Source organism: Phaenicophaeus curvirostris, chromosome 5 (genome assembly GCF_032191515.1).
Source record: "Phaenicophaeus curvirostris isolate KB17595 chromosome 5, BPBGC_Pcur_1.0, whole genome shotgun sequence".
Lineage (NCBI taxonomy): Eukaryota > Metazoa > Chordata > Aves > Cuculiformes > Cuculidae > Phaenicophaeus > Phaenicophaeus curvirostris.
The window spans coordinates 9,574,284-9,595,489 of NC_091396.1; the positions used below are offsets into that span (position 1 = coordinate 9,574,284).

Sequence of the window (21,206 nt, forward strand, 5' to 3'; positions counted from 1 at the left end):
TAATTAATTGCAGAATCCTAGTCTGGGGTAGATGTAAGTTTTAGCCCAACGTATACCTACATTTCAGAGAAATAAAGTGGAGACATCTCAAAATGAATTGCAGTAGTTTATCATGTTTGAAACAATTTCTAAAATTGAGGGCTTCTTTCCACTAGGAAAAAAAAGATCAATTCTGCTGCCTGAGCTGACATCTGGTACTTATGCAGAACCAATTCAGCTAAACAAACTAGGGGATGGATTCTGTTTCCCTGTGCATATCATCAACAGAATATTTTACTGAATTGCATTTGGAGTCTAATAGTTGGCTTTGAGCCGCTAAGCAACAGACAACTTGGTCATAATAAGTGTTCCTGGGGGCAACTATTTTTTTTGCTAAATCTTTATTTTTGCACCTGATGCCTGTGAGGAAAAGAATTCAGTTTGACTGTCAGATGCAAGTCTGAATTGGCAGGCTGAACTGTTAAGAAAAAAGAAGTATGTTCATCTGTAAGCTGAGCACATCTGCTGATGTACCCTGACACCTGGAGGGTTGTGATGCTGTTGTACAGATTACCTTCCCAGAGGGGCCCTTTAAAACATGGAAACTTTTTCTTTGCTTTATTTATTTATCTGTTTGTTTATTTTTTATTTTATGGTAGTTTTCAACCCTAATGACATTTTAAATCCAGGAGGCCCATTGTGTCTGAGTAATGATTTTAATCTTTTTTTAAGAAGGAAAAAAAAAGAACCAAAACAAATCAGGAGAAGTATTTTACTTGTCTTCTATTCTTTTGCCATTTGTCTCCCTATTGCTTGGCTGCAGTCCCATGAAAAAAGTTGTCAGATATCACTTGTCAAAACAGGACACTGAAAACAAGCTGAGCTAAATGATAACACAAGTCTCCAGCCCCTGGTTCCTTCCTCTGGAAGGAGAAGAGTGTAAGTCTGTTATGGGTTTCCCTGTTCTCAGGGGAAGAAATGGGAAGAGCAGTTAGTGTTGATGGACCATACACAGAGGAATGGAGAGGGATGTGAGAAGCTGTCTGAAAAATAACTGTGGCACTATAGAATTCAAAGGAAACAAATATTCCTTTTAATTTCACTTGCCCATTAAAATGCTTTAACAACTTCTGTTGTTAAAGATTTTCGGCCATCCTGTGACTTTGCAAGCAAAGAAGAAAAAATGTAAAACCAAACCACTGCAGTTTCTACAGTGAATTTGCACTCCTCACCCCCCAATGACTGTAAATCTGTCAAGACATTGTCTTTATTTGAAAATCATTACTAGAGGAACCAGTAATAATATTAGCAACATAATATGGTCAGGAAGCTGAATAAAACAGAAAAAAAAAGATCTAAAGTAATAATCAGGATTTGAGTTTCTGGATGCTTTCTGGTTTCTGAGCCCCAAGAAACTAACTTGACAGTTAGTAAGAAAAGATGCTTAATATCTTTAAGGTGAAAATTGAAATTCTTTACTTTTCATGCATTTCCACTAGCTGAGCTGTAAACAAGGGAATAGAGGAAACAGGCAACAAAGAATTATCTTGTAAGATCAATTTACTGTAAGTGTCATTTTATCAGCTGAATGAGAAGTATTGAAGCAGTAGGTTTTGTGGGAGATGGGAGCTATATCGGGGACAGCTTTTGTTTTCCAAATTGTTGGATGCTGCTTAGTGGAAGTAGTAATCTGGTGGCCTCTAGTGGTATGTTTGTGTGTTGTACTACCAAAATGTCTCGAATAATCTATTGTAAAACAAAGAGAGGCAGCTGCATTTAATCATCACTTTCATGTTTGTCTCATCACACTGTACCAAACATGTTTGACATCCTCTTGACAGTTATCCAAGATCCTTATTTAAATCCTAGTGTTCATTTTTCACAGGTTCTTAGATGCCTGAAGTGGTAAGATTTTCAAAAGTACCCAAGGGGCTGTTAAACTCTCACAGAGCCAGAACCAAAATGGGATATAAGCAAAAGTGCAAAATTGTAATTCTGAAGTCCATGCTGAGGTCCCATGTCCCACAGAACATATATAAAATTGGCAGATGTTTCACATCGTGACATTTCAGTCTGCTTGCAGACACCTACAATCCTGAAATTCTGCTTCTGGCATACTCACCAAAGCCTTCGTTATGGGGGGTGAAGTACCCTACGTCTCAGCCTGCCTGAAATCCAAAAATTAGCTGAGACATCTGCCCAGCTGCCTGTATTATATGCTTATATAAGACTTTAATGTATTCTGAAAGTCAAAACAATGTTCCCCCCCTGTTTAAAGCAAAAAGAATTACTAAGTTAACTTTTTAGTGATTAAACCTTGTGGAAACTTACGTGTGTAGTATTCTGAGTGTAGTGTAGATAAATGTAGTTTTCTGAGTTACTGGGTTCATAAAAAAGCATAACTAAATTTTCCTTACTTACTTTTCACTGATGTGGATTAGAATGATCAGCTGGTAAGCTTTTTCTTGAGGAGAAATTCTTGTCCTACTAAGGCTATGGGTTGCTTTCGGTAACAACATAAGGCCTTCTTCAAAATGAAGGGCTGTACATTCCTGTTTTATAGACTTTGGCAAAACATAAACAAATACTATTTTTATTTAGTGCATTAAAAACTTCTGAGGAATATAAAGATTGGTAGCATGGTTCATGGATTTGTGAGGAAAATTTAATATCTCACAGTGACTGAATGACCTATGTTATTATTTTAGTTTTAGCCAGTGTAACATGGGGCTTGAATTCAGTTAACTTACAACAGAGTAAAATTGTGAATCTCCCATGTAGTTCTGTTAAACGTGGTGAGAAATCCTGATACTTCTGTGAAGTCAAACCTCCTTTTCAGTGTTGAGTTTCCAGCTAGGTATACCTGAGCTTAGCCCTGTTGTTTGGATTTAGTGAGTTTTTGTTAGGAACAGTATATCCAGAGACTTGGCTGACTTGGATTAGACTGTGGCTACAAAGCAGCATTTTTTTCCTTCAAGTTTTTTTGGTGTCCTGAAACACATTGGCGCTATCTGTTTAAAACTGAAACATTTAGGAGGAATAGCAAGCAGAGGATACACTTCAGAAAAGCCTTTTCCCTTTGTTTTTTTTTGCAATGATGAGAAATACAGACATGCAATATTTCCCCTGAAATGTGTTTCTGCTGCTGCAGTCTGAGGAGTTGAGTACCCAGTTCATTGATATATGTGCAGAAGTGGCACATGCCAAGATAGACATTTGTAAACAGACCCTTAGGAGTACTAGGTTTACTTTCCCTTTATGTGGTCCTATTTGTTACATCTTTTTCTGACCTGTGAAGGTTTGTGTTACCTGGCAGGTAGCACTACAGATCAGTTGTTTCGTATAATTTTGTATCATTACAATGCTCTGCAGGTACCACTACCTGGATACATCGAGGCTTATCCAAGGCCCCGCTACCAACATAATTCTCCTTCGCGACTTCCTCGCCAATACAGCCAGCAAGCGAGCATGCACCCCAGTCTGGAACAAGCTCCTTTGCCATCCACTGCAGCTTCTCAGCAGAGCCTAACAGAAAATGACCCATCTGATGCTCCTCTCACCAACATTTCTACAGCTGCCCTTGTAAAGGCAATAAGAGAAGAAGTTGCTAAACTGGCCAAGAAGCAAACAGATATGTTTGAGTTCCAGGTCTAATATCTTTTGTGCATAGTGCTTGTTGTATGATGCAAGCTGGGGTAGCTAAGAAAACAACTCTTGTAATTTTCAGTTACAAACTTGATGCGAGTTGTGCCAAAGTGATGGCGTTTTTCTCTGTCTGAAAAGTCAACACTATGAAATGACTTAAAATGGAGCAACAGGACTCCGAAGACACGCAATTCTGCTTGCCAGCTAGGGAAATGCTGCCAGGTAACTGTTTAATATGGATAAGATTGATCATATGCAATTGTTTGTCACTTGGCTCTTGTACTATGACCCATCATCACCAGAGATGCTACTGAACGTGTCTGTGCTACATGATGTTTCATTTGCAGGCCCAGAGGCAGAGCTGCTGAAAGTAACTTCTACATGTCAAAACTTTGATTAAAGAAGAAAATACAGACAAACATGGTTAGCTGAAGGGCACGGTAGGTGTGGCAGTGGCCATGATAATTGTTTCCTGCAGGATATTGTATAAGGGATGCTGAATTCAGCAATGCAGAGTCATTCAGCCTTTTCATTATAGAGACTGTATTCAAACCAAAAGAATTTGAGATGAGCAAGTAATACAAATAAATGTCCTGTAAATAGCCCCAGTTGTCCTCATCCTATTAACAGTACAAAGAAATGAAAGAAGAGAAGACTGTGAAGAAGGTGAATGATAGAAGTGATGATATTTTGATAAGCAGTGGCTACCTTGTCCCTGATGAGTTATAAAGGAGGGTTTTTTTTCGGTGTGAGAGAATACAATGCATAAAAAACCAACAAAAGATATTGGTGCTAGAAGCTTCCAGAAGAAATAAAAAAGGGTTATTCGCATTTGCTTTATATTCAGACTTTTCATTCTGAATGCATGTGAAGCTGGTAAACCTGAGACCTTTGAGCAAGTCTTTCCAACCTGGAATAATGAACACACCTGCTTGGACAAGAAAACCTCTGTTTAACACAGTACTTTTTTCTCTTTCTTGAACAATGTTATCTACTAAAGTGATGCCAGAAAGTGCTACTTGAATCTGCAGTTGATTTTGATTACAGTGGAACAGTAAATGCACACCCAGGAAGTTCTGAATGTAGAGGACATGATTATTAACATGTAAATAAGTAATCGGTTACATGAATTAACAAAAATGCTAATGTTCTGTGAAACAGGGAGCATTTCCAGAAATTACGCTGACTTGATATTGTGCAAGATAAAGGTCACAAGTCATTAAACTGCATTGTTGTATGAATTCAATCTGAAAAAGAAATCAAACTAGTTGAATGGGACAATAGTTCATCTATTGCAGTTGTACAAAACAATTGGAGGTCATGAACACTTGCTTTCAGTTCCTTTGGCAACTAGCTTCAGGAACTGAAGTTGTTGCAAAATTTCTTGTGTTGGGCATGTTTGATGTCAACTGGAGTTAAACGTGATGTCCTTCATTTCAGTAAGTTATTTAGTTATCCTCAATTGCTTAGGCTATTTTGTCTGATCATTTCATTTCCCTGAGTTTCTTTGGTCTTTACTGAGGTGAGAAAGGGAACTTGCTTAGCTTTTTGGCCACCAGTAAAATAAAAAGAGAAGAAGAGAGGAAACTAGAGCAGGGGATAGAAGAAATTGATGAAGCACAAACTTTTAAAGCAGAGCTATTTTTTCCCAAATAATTATATTATAAACCCTGTCTGAGATTGTGATACTTAGTTATCCTAGAATATACAGATATGTTCTGCTCTAACATCTTAAATATTGCAGAGCTTTTGGAATGCTAGCTAGTCTTTAAACAAATGTGAAATTTAATTTTATTATTTAAAAGTCAAATATAAATAAAATGTATTTTTGTAATTTCTATGTATATATGTGCTGTATATTTATATGTGACTACTCTGCTATAGTCAGAAAATTTCCATAAACCAAGTGCAAAAAAAAAAAAAAGAAAAAAACCCCAACCTAGTAATTTTAATGATCAATATAAACATGCTATGTCTGGAGTACACAAATACACATTTAGGTAACTTGGATACTAAACAACCAAAGAAACTCAATCTTTCATATAAATATAAATCTAGTAAAGACAGACTGCTGTCTCAGTTACTTGCCAGCTAACTAATACTGATCTTATCAGTGTTATACAACATCCAAATGTCTTCTTGAGTTGAATTAATAGCTGCCTGAGAATATCACACTTAAAAGAACCAACTTAAAAATACTGGGCCAAATTCAGTGTGACATAAAAAGACTAATTCTGGTTGGCTTCAGTGGGAACTTTATTTGGTTACAGCAAGGCTGAGTTTCTTCTCTACTGTTTTGTCCGTATGTGTAAGTTTCACTAGAATCACTAGAACAACATTCTGATTATTTTTCAACCATTTAATCATTTGGCAGAGTTATCCTAAATCTGCAAGTATGGAAGCAGCAGCAATAGTCACGTGCATGGGATTGCTGAAGCCATATAGCTGGGAAAGGTAATGATATACTCCTAAAAGAGTCACTGGAGGCAGGATGTACTGGATTTAAACAGCATCTTTGGGACACTTTAGCTCTGTTTCTAATCTGTACCCATTCTTAAATTAGAACAATTTAGTAGTTCTATTGATAAATGTGTGAGGGTAAAGCCTCATAAATCCTACATGATGACACGTACATCTTGCCATACTGGAAATTAAAAGTAGATGTACTGGGTTTGAATGCCTACATGCAAACAAAAAGAACAAATAGAAAAACCTCAAATATAAACATCTAAATAACCTTCTAGAAAGAAAAACAAACATTTCGGTAAAGTTAAACAAAGTGCTCTTCGTACTACCAGGGAAGACCTGTTGGATTTAAAAATTAATTTTGTTTGGTATTGATGATGTACAGTCTATTGAATATTCCTTCAGCCATCACTCTGAAACCATTGTGGTGCACTTTATTCACAAAGATATTTTACATTCTTCATTCATAAAGGCCTTTTATCATGTTTGTAACATGTTTCTGCATTTTTTTTAAGTACAAAGTAAGATTGTATCAAGACAGTAAGGACATTCCTGGGAATGAAAAATCAAGCTGTACTATTTATACTGTCTGAGCACAAAGCAATGATAAAGTGAAAATATAGTGTACAAATGATTTGTAATATAATAAACATTTTGTATGGCTACAATTACAATATAGTTTTTCAATATTGATTTCAAAGAAAGTATATATATGTAGAAAGTGTATATATATGTTTAAAGTTATAACCTCATAAAAATATATTCATGCCATTTTTGCTGATAAAAACCTAGTCATTAAGGTTTTTCTATGAAATTTCACAGTTTTATTTAAAAGCATGTCAAATGTTTAGGTGAAAACATTGTTTTCTGTGTACAAAAATGTTTAATTCTGAGCACTATTTGTTTTCAGACTTGTAAATCATCAGTAGAAACATCTGCAAATGGAGTAAAATCACTTCTGAGTATGTGTGTAATGACCACTCCCAGTAGGTACGCTATGTGTGGCATTTATTAACACCAGTAGAACAGTAACTTTAAGAGGATGAGAGAGTACTTTTTAACAACCGTTTTTGAGAAAAAACATTATCTGGATTTGAGAGAAGCTCTAGCATTCAGTGTAGAAATATGAATAGTATTTGTATCTATTAGTATAATGGATAGAACTTGATGGAAGTGCACATAAATCCTCTATATAGAAATGGGGAAATTTTCATAAGTAATGATCATTTATTTTTCAAACTAACTTTGAAAACATGAGACATGGAGGTAAGAAAACGTAAGATAATAATGAGAGGCAGCATTGGATTGAGTAGCAGAACTGAAGTGAGGCTTCTGTCTTGTTTAAGGGATAATACATACAAGCTAACTACAGTTTTCATTATATTTCAAGATGTTTCACTGTATTAATTGCATTTTAATGCAGACTTTTTAGTCCCATGTTGCAAATAGAAGCTAGCAGCTAGCACTTTTCAAAGTCTGAGGGAGATTGAAAGCAGTAAGTTTTCTAAGCTAGAAGAATTTAATTCATTTTCTGACCTTGTTCATCCTGTACAGGTCTAAGCAGCCTTGAGTGCTGTGTCCAAGGATGCCGTAAATCTGTTATGGTCCTGACCTTGCATTTCTTGTACATAAACTAACCTCAGTGGCTTCCCATACCTCACTGATGTGAAATGGGATAGGAAGAGAACAAATGTGAGATAATATGAAGGTTATTAACAGGTCAGGAGTACTTTAATGGTCTTGAAGCCACGGATATTCTGTTGCCTGCAGAATCATGCCTACTAGAAAATGGCTGTGTTTGGCAGCTGTTCTCAACAAGGTGCATTCCTTTCACCGTCCATGACCGATATGTAAAAATTAAGACTTGGTCCTATCACAAGAGTGTATGAATTAACTGCCACTCCACTGTGTAAACCATGTGCACTCTCTATATAGCTCAATATATAATATAAATTAACATGAGCAGTTTCCAGTTACTCAGAGTAATCTCTTGTAATAAATCACCAAGTTTTACGGCACTTTATATAGATGTTACTACATCACGGGGGGTGAGGGAAACATAATCATACAGTATGCTCATATATTAATACTATTAGTCTTTTTTATTTTTATTAAAATCTTTATCAAAAAGGGAAAATTTGGTCTGCTAAGATCAGGACTGCTCATTTATCAGTCAGCGCATGCAAGGCAGCAGCTGCTTTCTGCTCGGTATGCTGTTGTGGCTAATGGAGCAGATCTCTCCTCTTGCCACATACTGCCCCTCTATAAGAGGGTACAAGCAAACAGATTTTTTGAGTAGACTGGTGTGATTTTGTAGATAAGTATATGGGTAAACAACATCTAGTTATAGTTATACATCTAGTAATACCTAGTTCTCTATGATCAAACCAGATGCATTACTGATCTGCTAAGCAATGTTTTCAAAGCGATGTGTGTTCAAAGAGAAAAGAATCAGCTCAAGCTTGTTCACTACAATGTTATTTAGACATAGTACTATGGACTTTGCAACAGTGCTAAATGGATGGAATCAGTGTGTCAAGTGGTAACTTACACTTTCTGTGCTAGATTTTTTTTCATAGGCTAATTTTTTTGGCCATAATTCCAGGACTGAGTTAGAGTTTTTTGCTTATCAAAATACTTTGAAGTTATATTTGTCTATTTTAAAGGGCAGGCATGAAAAATGAGAATAATAGTAGTAACTTAGAATGCTTTTTTTTGAAATCTTGGTTTTCTTTTCTCATAAATAAATAATGCAAAACTTGACTAGTGGGAATGAAATTTATATAGGTCAGTAAATTAATTTGGTACTGACTCGCTCTTTATATGAAAGTTTCAAGTTGGCCAATCATAAAGGCATACCTGTTTAATACTGCAGAATGTCTACTGAGAATAAATATTTTGCTGTGCCCAATGAGTGAAAAGCAATTGGAAAACTGCACTTCTGAGGATTCCTGATATTCAGGAAAATTTTCGCTGTGTATGTGACTTGGGAGATGAGACAGGGATTTTGATGGGGCTCTGAGGTGGATACGCTACCCTATGTCACACAGTTGCTCTTTGTGTTGCCCATAATACCAACAGATTTAAAACCCACAGCCACCAAAGTGGTGTAGCAGAAAGGTGGTTTAGGTCCTGATTTTTAAAACTGTTGAATGCCCCCAAATCATGACATAATCACTTTGATACCATATTCCTCTTGAAAATCCTTTATTTTATTTTATTTTTTCAGTTTCAATAGGAGTGTGGTATCATACATACATATGCAGAAATATTTCTTCAAAAATTAGTTCCTCAATACATGTATTTGTCCCCATATTCTTCAGGTTCCTTAAGGGGTACGGAGGCAGTAATGAAGAGTTAGTTCCTAGAATTTTTTTTGTTATGAAATTCATGAACGATAAGAAATTGAGTTTTGAATACTTAGGTGCTCAAATGTAAAGCAGATGTCTTGAAAATAATTACAAATACCATGAAGAGATGTTTCAAGAATTTGATTTTTTTTCATTTGATTAAAAATAACTCTTGTTTTAAGAAGTGCCTAACTCTTCATGAATTTCCATGCTCGATATTAGCTATTCCCAAGGAAGAGCTTGGAACTAGATTACATTCTGTAAATAATTTTGTAACTTTTATAAATATACATTTACATACTAGCCAATAATGGTAGAAAGGATTGTAAATTATATAGGAAGTTGATTCCACTGAGTACAGTGTTTAGAGAGGTGAATTTTTCTTCCAAAGTATGTCCCTCTTCACTACAGCTCATTGTGTTTTTATGCTTTGTAAACCAGCGTGTGAACACCGTAACACATGCTGGCATCAGTTAAAGTCTTGTATATCTGTCAAGGAGCACTGACTTTTGCAGCCTCCGGTGGGACCTTGTAAAGAGTGCCTGTGCATATGATTATTTTTTTAAACTATTAAACCAGAAATTTCTGGGTCCTTAAATCTGGCTTTCTGCAAGGAATCAGTGGCTTTTAGGTCCTGCATCACCAGCAGCACCAACCTAACTAATAGATACTTTGAGATGTGGTGCAACAGAATACAGCAGGCTATGCCAGGGATTCACCAGGATCTAAAAAGCAAGTGACTTGTAGTAGAATAGGCGATAAACCTTCTATTTCAGCAGTGTATGGATACTAAGTGATTATTGATTACTATGGCAGGTCAAAGAATCTTAAAGCAAAATGCTTGGAAGAAATTTTAGGTATTTGGTTAACTTTTGATTTCTTAATTTGTTAAAACAATGCCAAAAAAAAAAAAAGCCACATTACCAGCATCTTCTGTTTCAGAGTTATAAACATGGGAGATCTGAATGTAAGTAAAATTGAGGTTTATTGCTTCTCCTTGCCTTTATCTACTACACTGCAAGTAGGAAAAAGAACAGTACCCTCCACCAAATTATTTTTAATATTGCTTTCTATGACAGACAGACTGGGGAGGCTTTTTTCATTTCATGTTGGTTTTAGGTTTTTCGAACTGTATTTGAGGTCGTATTTGCTAGGAAAAAATGCCAGTCAAGCCAAAACTTTTGGAAAATAAACTGGAATCCATCTTAATGAGACCTGAATTTTGTTTTAGGATTTAGCAACCCAGCAGAAACAATTCAGACCAAACAAAGGGTCTGTTTTGGTCAGTTTTTTTGGGTCTCATTAGAAAGGATGTGTACAGCACAGATATTCCTATGTTCTTTGACTTTTTGTGTTCATTTAACGTTTTCCTATTGCTGTGCACTCTGAATTTGACTTTTACAATGGTTTACACAAGGAGATGCACTCCTTAGCTTGCTAGTATATGGCTGGTGTGGTAGAAATAGTAACCATCATATGTGATATAATTTTTAATTAGCTGTAGCACTGCATGGCTTTGGTCCATATTCTGCTTTATGATACTTACAGATGTCATATTAGTTTTAAGGCAAAACACGAATACAGATAACATCCTCTGCTGAAGTTCTTGGCAAAACACCTGCTCCCTTCAAGGAGAGCAGGACTGATCCAGTATTCTCTCAGTGAATGAGCCATCACAGGTGTCTTAAAATTGTGCAAAGAGACCAAGGATGCTATCTTAGGAGACTGGAAGTCAGTTGACCCTTCTTCAGAATTTCAGATTGGTCCTGGGCAAGGTATTTAATCTGACTATGCCTAAATGTCCCTGTCCACAGAGCCAGAGTCAAGGAATTGCCTCTCCTCACCCCTAGTGAGAGGCTGAACTAACTGATAATGTTAGAAATGCTGAAACCCCAGCATCAAGTGGATACTTCAGTATGAAGCATTATTTATTATTTCATGGAGCTGAGTAATTGTTAAAGACTATAAATTGCCTGTTCCTCTGGTAGCATTTCGATATATGCAAATTTACAAGAACAAAATAAAACAACAAACCTCTTGATGTTAAAGTATGTTCTAGGAAGCCTTTCCAATAACAGATTCTACGCCTTTCTGCAGAGATGTTATATCAATAAATTGTATCACTTCCCATGCAACAGATCTCACTTCCTGATGAAATGGACTTTTCTTACGTCTTTGGACTATGGAAAGGACCACTCTGCATGATTGCAAGCATCCACTTTACCTTTGTTGCTTACAGCTTGATTCAACTAGATAGTAATGGCTGTGTCTGTGAAAATTGCTCAGAATTTGTGTTTTGGCTGTAAATGGGAAAATTAGTTTTCTGAAGCCAGTTAGAGCTGCAAAACTTAGTGTCATTTATAAAGACAAGTTTAGAGATTAAACAGAAAGAGGAAGAAAAGAATTAATTAAATTTTTTTTACTATGCAGTCAGAAGGGAAATCTTCAATAACTGGTTCCTTTTGCAATTAGAGATGTAAAACCATCCTGCTGGTAGAAGTTTACGTATTACTGGGAAGAAAGCATTTATAATGTTCTGAGTCATTACCAAATGGCTGTGTTTTTACTCTGAACTGTAGGGTAATTCTAGAAATGAAGCTTACCCGGCATAGAATAGTTTCTTTCATGTTAGTGGCTATAGCTTAGTTGTACGTATTTTTTCTTGGCAATTTTGCACACTAAATAAAATGTCTTAAAATCGATGTTGCTACTTATTGGTTGTTCCTGTGGTGTCCTTTTCTGTAGATCAGCTGCTTTAAAGAATGAGCATACCTTTCCCTTGGAGCTGCCAGGCTTCTGGGCTGTGTGTGGGTCCTGCTGCTCATGCTCTTGGGGAAGAACCTGGCAAAAGGCAAGAAAGGAGTTTAAATAACTCCACAAGTTAAACCCATGTATTCCAGTGATGGCATTCCGTCTGAAGAAAGGTGTTGGCCTACCTTAGAGGTGAGAAGGACAGTAACCAGGAAGTCTTTGAGTTTTGAGGACATCTACCAATCCTTTGTTACTTTTGTGAATTTTTATTCTTACCTTAAAGTCCTCTATGCCTTCCCCCATTATACAGACACTTACTGTGGGCTTTATTGGTCTTTATTCAGGCCTAAGCTTCCTGCTGTTAGTCTGAAGTGAAATGAAAAGAAAAAGGGAAGTGCAGATAGATGCTTTTGACAATACTGCTTTTGTGTAATTTGTGATGCAAGAAATTTGGAATAAAAAGTTCATTTTACTACAAGGAATACATCTAACCCTTTCTTCCTCTGTAGTTTCAGAGAAAAAAAAGAGGCAGGGAAGGGTTTTCCCAAAATATACAGCATAAATGAGCTTCCTAGTGCATGTATCACCATGAAGGTTCTGGACAGATGGTTTACTTAAGATGCAGTTATATATATATAAGTTGTGACTGTGAGTGTTTAAATTGCCTCAAGGTGTTGTTCTGGCTTTTCTCAAGATACACCAAAATCTCAGCCAATTTTGCAAATGTATGTTTTTAGTGTGAAACACTGAATAACCGACTGGTGTTATTAATAATTTTATGTTTCCTTAGAAAGGCCAAATCATAGAATCTTTTTTGTTGGAAAAGATCTTTAAGATCTTATTGACTGCTCCCTGATTGGCACCTGAGTCAGTATCTAGACGTCAGTGATCTTAAGAAACACTACTGCTCAAATAAACAAAAGAGGAAAAGTTTCCCAGAGTTAAGTGCTGCTCTTGATTTCCCTTCTTCATGTTGAGATCTTAGCTATGATTTTTCCAGATGTGCATCTATCATGCACCATTCACTGCTAAAACAGAAAAATCACTTTATAATAGCTTAGTGCATTTGAATTTTCTCTGTAATCTGTCCCTGAGCTAATTAAGGCAGCTTTACTTCAAGATTATTTTGCATTCTAATGATCCATTGTAATGAGGCTGAGTATCTATTTGGAGAATTTTAATCTAACAAACTCTGAAATATAGCAGTCTGAAATTTGATGGGCTGTTTGGAATAAAATACTTTAAAGCTAAAATGCATTCTTGTTTTCGGATAGCTTTGTATCTAATTTTTCCCATCACAAAGCAGCCAAGACTGCTTCAGGTTTCAGAAGTGAAAGACCTGAGGGCTCTCCCTAGGGAGCGCATGAGTGTCCCTGTAGGTGTAGACATGGCTCTTTGAGTGTGACAGCTGTCACTGCTCAGCCCTCAGGCTGGTTGAGAGGACGTTTTTGTTAAGAATTGGAAATGGGAGCATCCTATTGAAGTTTTGAGATCTCTGCCCCTGAATAAAAATTGTAGCCAAATGTTTCATTCTTGAATGATAGATTTGTTCAGTCACAAAAGAGCTATATGAAAGAGATCTGAGCTGTACCAGCACCTAAATGTCAGGTTTAGCATTCCCTAAAGAGTCTAAAAGAACAGAAACAAATAAAAAATGGATGCTTTTTGTATAAAAATAACATAGTAAAAATGCTCATTCTATTTTGTTTAATATATGTTTATTTTTCTATGAAGGAAACAAACAGTTTTGAGATGCACTGATTTGAAAGGAAAAAAAAAAACCCATAAGTCTACAGAGATGCAGAGATATAACAAGGTCAGGTGGAAACAGAGAAGAAAAATAAATGTAAATAAAATGTTCATGGGCAAATAAGAACCCAATGTATGTGCCATTATGATTAACTCATTGTTTGTCCAGTCTGTTAATACAAGCTTATTAATCTCTTAACAAACTCATACACATTAACGTGTTAGTATTTCCAACTGAAAGTATGAACTGTGATTGTTTAGAGACAGAAATATTTCATTGTGTTATAGAAAAGTCTCCAAAGACCCTCTCACTGAGTCACAAGGTGCAGAATGGTCCCCTTTGCTTTCTAGGTGTGGCTGGATCCAGGCTTAGCCCCTGACTGGAATGAAGGATTCAGACCCTAGACTATGTCACAGTAAGTTTATTACAGGTTGAGCTGGGTGCCTCTGGAGGAGCACACCCCGAATGATGGAATCCCTGGGCAATTATGCCCATACAATCTAAGACATCACTTCCCCCACCACATTCTTCGTGCCCTGTCCATGCAACAGCTGGTCCAATGATATTTTGCGGGCTGGGAGTCTTCCTGCTCCTTATTTGGTTCTCCACCCTGTTTCCAGGCATGCTGCTTCTTTTCTTAGCTTTTAAGGTTTGCAGCTGGTTTGTATTCCTTATCTTCTGACTTGACTCAGCACCCGGGCTTTCTTTTGTGTAACTTAGTAAATGTTCAATTTAAACTCGTCCTCCTGGCTTACCTGTACCAGGGTTTTGTTCATCTTCTGCTGCTTGTTTCTTTTTGAGTCATGTGTTTGGTTCCTCTAATCTTGAGGTGAAGGACGTATAATACTTCTCTGTTTTAACTCCTACTTAGTCGTTCATGCTATGAGACACTGTTTGCTTATGCCAAGCTGTCCACCCATGTTAAACTCTAAGCAATTATGGAATTCTAACATTCTGTGAGTAAACTTCTTTTAATCTCTAATGTGTTTCATGTTCCATGCCTCCCCTACAGTCTGTAAGTTACTTTAGTAGGTGCTACTTCACACACAGAAGGCCAAAATGGCTTTCCAGTGAAGATGGCCAACATCTGTTAATGATCATTTTGGAATACAGAGATGCTTCAGTGAAAAGACTTTTACTAAAGCATCCTGATAGCAGAGTGCTGTGGCTGACTGGCCAAGGGAAACCATTCTGCCTTGTTTTGGCACATGAATCAAATGATTTTTTTTTTTTTTATAGTATATGTCCTCAGGCAATTTTAATTGAATGATTACATATTAGCTGATGTTATTCCTTGTGTTATCACCCAGTAATTAAGCATGAAGTGTTGTCTTACCATAAAGGCCATATGACAGAAACTGAACAACAGACAGAAAAACACTTAAACTGTGTGGTGGGAAAAGTAGCTCTGTTTAAGCTAAGAAAACCTGGGTGAACAATGTCTGATGGGGGCTGGATGCAAAGTGAAACAGTTGATAAAAGGTGGTGGGTAGTAATAGTTCAGAAGCAGTGATTGTATGCAACGGAAATCCGTGTAGACCCTTATATTAACCATGAGGAAATTTGAGAGTGGCTTAGGAGTTAAATTGTTCTGCTACCTAACTTGATTTAAAAGCTATTGTTTCTGCACAAATCCTTTGAAGGCCCCTGCATATTGGCTCTTTTTTGTCCTAAGTTTGTCTTGAGGTATTTAGCTTAAGCACCAATGCAGTTCTAATTTTATAGCAATTAACTATTACAGTATCTGTTCATAGGTTTAGCTTCAAACCTTTAGTTTTGTGTGAGAAACTTTTTAACCTCATTCTACACAGATCACTTTAAAACATTGAAGGTCAGATTTCCAAGGTATTTTGGTAAAAATTTGGTTCTTCAGGCACCTTTTGTACCTTTTGTACATTTACTGTCTCAGCTTCTGAGATGTGACTGGGAAGAGGGATAAATCACCAGTGGTTGTGTGGGAATTTCCCCACCAGGTATAAAAATACATAGTTTAAGAAACCCACTTTGGAAGTAACTTGTAATGTCTGGAGTAAAAGATCTTAAAACATGTCAACTAGTGAAAAAAAGAACTGTTTAGCCAGAAGCACAATTATGCTCTAAAGAGCTAAGCAGCAATTAAATGATGCCAAGATGGGCCTAAAGAGTAGATTCATGAATGCTGAAGGGGAAGTGTGTTTATACTGGAATGAATAATGCATTTGTAGGGTAAGGAGTGAAGCTCGCTGTAGCCACTGTTGACGTGTACGGCTAACCTAGTGTGTGGGTGGCTGTCACCAGAGGCTGTAGGTGTCCTGACCATCACTCTCTGAGCCATCCACCACCTGCTTTCTGCAGGCCTGACAGCCACACCGAAGCTCAGGTTCCAGCTCCCATTCTGGACTGAGAGTGGGCTCCTATGCTTTAGGGATGCCTTGGTGAGCCCCTCCATGGGCCTTTGGTAGAGGGAATATTGTCACCAGTCCTGCCCCTGGCCTTCCCACATGGGGCTGAGGCTTGGTCCCTCACCTTGCCCTGCCTGAGGCACACCAGTGTTGGACAAAACATAGCCTTACCACGGTCCCCCTAGCCCTGCCCAGGCTTTGTTTCATTAAAACCCATGTTGATCAGCAGATGAAACCATGAGTTGCTATATTGGTGGAGATGCCCCGCTGGAAATTGCTATATTGGTGGAGATGCCCAACAATGGAAATTCTTGATGATAAGATCTCCCAGCTGCTCTGATAAATTGCGATTATTATAGTTTGCTGATTGAAAAACAGGAGTTAAAGGTTAGGCTTTTTTTTTTTAATATAAACTGTGTAGGGTAGATCAATGTCTGGAATGATGAAGATAGTAAAAGACTGAATGCTGTAATAAGCAGTAACAGGAAATAAAATTTTGATATCATATTGTGTTAAAATGCTTTACAGTGGAGCACCTTGAACACAGTTTAAAAAAAAAGATTAAAATATTACTTTTTTTTTTAAAAAAGGTTGCTTCTCAAAACATGGTAGCTTCAGGGTTGTTAATTTTATTATTTCAGTCTGCCGCCTACTGCTCTTGAATTAGAACAGGAAAAATTGGTATCTTTTTATTGGTCTGATGAGCCTATTTACTACTTGGTTACGTTTTCTCAATGCCATATATGGCATGACTTTTTTAATGACAGATGTTATCCAGATCTTCAATCTGTCATCACTACCTTTGTCCATTTTTTCCGCATGAAAGGGCAGGCTTTCCAAATGTAAGGATGTTGTCGCTCCAAAAACTGCCACAGGCTTTAGCCTAAGCATTATTAGTCCTGAAATAATAGTACAATGTTAGTTGAAAGTCAATGTTATTCTATTAAAAACTAACTCAAGTCATAATTTCTGTAATTTTGTGGTACACTAAAGACAATAAAAGACTACACCATAATTGTAACAAATATTTTTATGCTAATGTGACAGTAGTTTTCTAAAGCTTGCTTAGGGGTACAGGACTTTTGACCACATCTATTTACTCTTTGTTGCCCTTATTTAATGTACCTAGAATTAAAAGGAGCCCTTTGTATTTAGTATTGGAATTATGGTGTTTCCCTGCTACATGTATCTTGAACATCATCAATGGATTGCTAGGAATCCTGACAGCAGCACTGTTGATTTCTTTGCGGCTTTGAAGAAAATATTATCTATCCAGTTTTCCTATAGTAATTGGAGAAAAAACATTAAAATATATAATAGCATTATCAGTAAATAATACCAGACAAATATGCACCAAAAAAGTCAACAAGAAAATATACTGTATTTTTTAATTTGGTAGGCGAATACCATATAATAAGTAGAAAAACGATATTGAAAATCCAATAGAACACTCTAATAGTAATATAATGACAGAATATCTGGCTGGAAATAATCCTCATCACATTGGTGGCTTCTGCCTTGCCTTCAAGATGTCTATCTTTTCTTCTTTCTTTGCCTTCAAAAGTTTATCTAGACAGGAACAAAACAAAAACTGTCGTTATTTTTGTCATGAATGCTTTGCAATACTTAAGAAAATAGGATAACGCGTTATGCAAACTAGCAATATTCCTTGCAACTTCTTGTCTAGTCAATATCTGAACACCTGAAGTTCCTTACACGAATTGAAAACAGTAGGCATTAAAAAGTAGGCATCTATTGCTATGATAAAAAAACCCAAACCTATTAATTTCCTGTTCTAAAACCTAAATGTATGCAAGCTACTGATGAGAATTACTCTGAGATCTTCCTTTCAATGTGTATATTTGATGGATGTTTTTTCCATTTTCTTGCAACCTTTGCACTCCTGAAAGTTTTCGGACTGACAGCCTGTGGCCTTGAAGGAAATGACAAGCATCACAACCTCACAGCTGCAACCCTCAGTAATAACTATTGCTGAGCTATTTTATTTCTTGTATTTCCTTCAAAGCCAGTAGATTTTAAAATTAGAGTGCCAAACTAATTCAACTTTTTTTCTTTTTTAATGCTTCCAATGTGGTCACCTACAGCTTTTATTTTACATCAGTGCTGCCTTAGTACAGCAGGATCTCAGTAGTAGCGGATACATTTTCCATGTTCAAACTCCCTCTGATTTGAGTGGCATCGTTTTGTTTGCTAATGCTTGATGAATTTGGGGGGTTTTGTTTCTTTGTGCAAAGGGGATTGCCTGCGTGATTCTTGTGCTTCCTTTGATTTGTGACCGAATAGATGATGCTGGACAAGGGAGGTGGTTCAGTCACCATCCCTGGAGGTATTTAAGAGATGGGTAGAGGAGGTGCTGAGGGACACGGCTTAGAGGCAGATCAGAACGTTTGAACTCGATGATCCAAGAGGTCTTTTCCAACCCGGTGGCGATTCTATGACTCTAAGCGCTTTGCTCCGTGCACCCCACGGCGCGGAGCATTTAGGGGCTGAGCTCCAGACCTGGGGAGCCTCAGCCCCGACCCCGCCGCGCCTCCTCGGCTGCCCTAGGGGTCCGTGGGTGCTTCGACACCCAGGACGCCGCGGGTTTCGGGGTTTATCGGTGGAAGAGCTCGCGGCCTCGGGACACACACGCACACAGTTGGGCGTCGAAGCGCTCTCCGATCAGCGCCAGCAGCTCCAGCTCCTTGAGGCGGATGCCCAGCTCGCAGACTTCGTCCTCCAGCCGCTCCTGCTTCCCAGGCAGCCTCCTCGCCGCTCCCTCGGCCTCCTCCGCCGCCGGGCAGAAGAAGCGCAGCGGTTCGTAGACGATGGGCGCCAGCCCCACGGACCAGCCCGCCGCGAGGTGGCCCCCGGGGGCGAAGGGGAACGGGGCGGCGCCGGGCGGCCGCGGGGCGGGCTCGGGGAAGTGCGGGAAGTAGAAGGGGCGCGGCGGGCGCTGCTCGGCCATGGCGGATCCCCGGCTTGGCGGCCGTTGCCCCCGGCACGCGCCACCCTCGGGGCTCGCCCGGCTCCCCGAGGCTAGCGGGCAAGGGGTCGTGGCGGGGCGGGCGGGGAGGAGATCGTCGAAGCCGAGCGTGCCCGTTCCCCCGCTAAACCGCATCCCCGAGCGCCTGTCTGACCCCCTCTTTTAAACCCGTCCAGGGATGGGGACTTAGCCACCTCAGCCTCTGCAACTGCTTGATAAACCTTTTGGTGAAGAAATTTTGCCTAATGTCCAACTGCCCAGGTGGCCAAGAAGGCCAATGGCATCTTGGCTTGTATCAGAAACAACGTGACCAGCAGGTCCAGGGAGGTTATTCTCCCTCTGTACTCGGCACTGGTGAGACCGCTCCTCGAATCCTGTGTTCAGTTCTGGGCCCCTCACCAGAAAAAGGATGTTGAGGCTCTGGAGCGAGTCCAGAGAAGAGCAACAAAGCTGGTGAGGGGGCTGGAGAACAGGCCTTATGAGGAGCGGCTGAGAGAGCTGGGGTTGTTTAGCCTGGAGAAGAGGAGGCTGAGGGGAGACCTCATTGCTCTCTACAACTACCTGAAAGGAGGTGGCCTCTTCTCCCAAGTGACAGGGGACAGGACAAGAGGGAATGGTCCCAAGCTCCGCCAGGAGAGGTTTAGGCTGGACATCAGGAAAATTTTTTTTACAGGAAGGGTCATTGGGCACTGGCACAGGCTGCCCAGGGAGGTGGTTGAGTCATCTTCCCTGGAGGTGTTTAAAGGAAGGGTGGATGAGGTGCTAAGGGGCATGGTTTAGTGTTTGATAGGAATGGTTGGACTCAATGATCCTGTGGGTCTTTTCCAACCTAGTGATTCTGTGATCTGAATCTCCCCTGGCACAACTTGAAGGCATTCCCTCTTGTCCCATCACCTGGGAGAAGAGACCAACTCCCACCTTTCTACAACCTTCTTTCAGATAGTTGTAGACAAGAGTTAAGGTCTCCCCGCCTGGAACAAGTCCAGTTCCTTCAACTGCTCCTTGTAACACTTGTTCTATAGTGCTTTCACCAGCTTTGTTGCCCTTCTCTGGACACGCTCCATGTCTTGTAGTGAGGAAGCCAAAACCAAGCACAGCATTCGAGGTACAGCCTCACCAACGCCGAGTACAGGGGGACGATCGCTTCTCTGGTCAACTCACAGCTGAGTTCCCTTGTGAAAGGGGAGATTTCTTTCATCTAGCAGTTTTGTTTCTGGGCTTGCGATGTATTTCAGGGATGTATTAGGCTTTGAAAGTCACATTTGTCAAAAGAAGTGAGGAAGGCGCTGTCCTAAAAATCATATCTTTAAAAGTTGCGTGTGAAATAACCAGACACTGAGGATGGAAAGATGTTGGTGATGAGATTAGGGAAAATTTCATCTTCTGGTTCTTGCTCAGGGTTAGCTAATGCTCAGTATAGCTGATGTTCAGGATTATAGGGTGGATTTTTTTGGGGGGAAGTGGCTAAGTGGCTGCCCCCCCCCACCCCCCTGCCCTGAAAACCTTGCACAATTTCAGGATGTGACCTGAATACTGGCTGGCTGGTTGCTATTTCTTTTAGCCTTCACTGTTTCCATTAAACGTGACAATTCCCCTCCAGCCCTAGGCAGCTGTTGGGGCCATTGCTGATTTCTTCTGTAGAGCTCAAAACAGGCCTAAGAGACCCTCTCGGGCTTCCAGCAGGAGAACTTCTGGGATGAATTTAAGCTGATCTGAGGTGTTCTGGACAACCCTAATAGGAGAGCTATTGTACCGATGCTGTTGGTAAAGGATTGATGACTGCGGGGGCTGTGGAGGTCTGTTATGATCAGTAAATTCACTTAACCTGAGGTGAAAAGCCTACTGCAATACTAATACAGGTTTCAGCAGGCTTCAATGATACACAGCCCCTAATGGAG

General features: G+C 39.1%; 1 protein-coding gene across 4 annotated transcripts in view; it reads left to right on the forward strand.

The window, feature by feature from the left end:
* Positions 1-5,558, forward strand: part of KIAA1549L (KIAA1549 like) — a 136,270-nt gene extending 130,712 nt beyond the window's left edge. For all 4 annotated transcript variants that reach the window (XM_069857502.1, XM_069857500.1, XM_069857501.1 and 1 more), the window contains one exon: positions 3,352-5,558. In XM_069857502.1, coding sequence (XP_069713603.1) covers positions 3,352-3,633 — 282 coding nt within the window. In that variant the 3' untranslated portion in view covers positions 3,634-5,558. The remainder of the gene's footprint in view (positions 1-3,351) is intronic.
* The last annotated feature ends 15,648 nt before the right edge of the window (positions 5,559-21,206 follow it).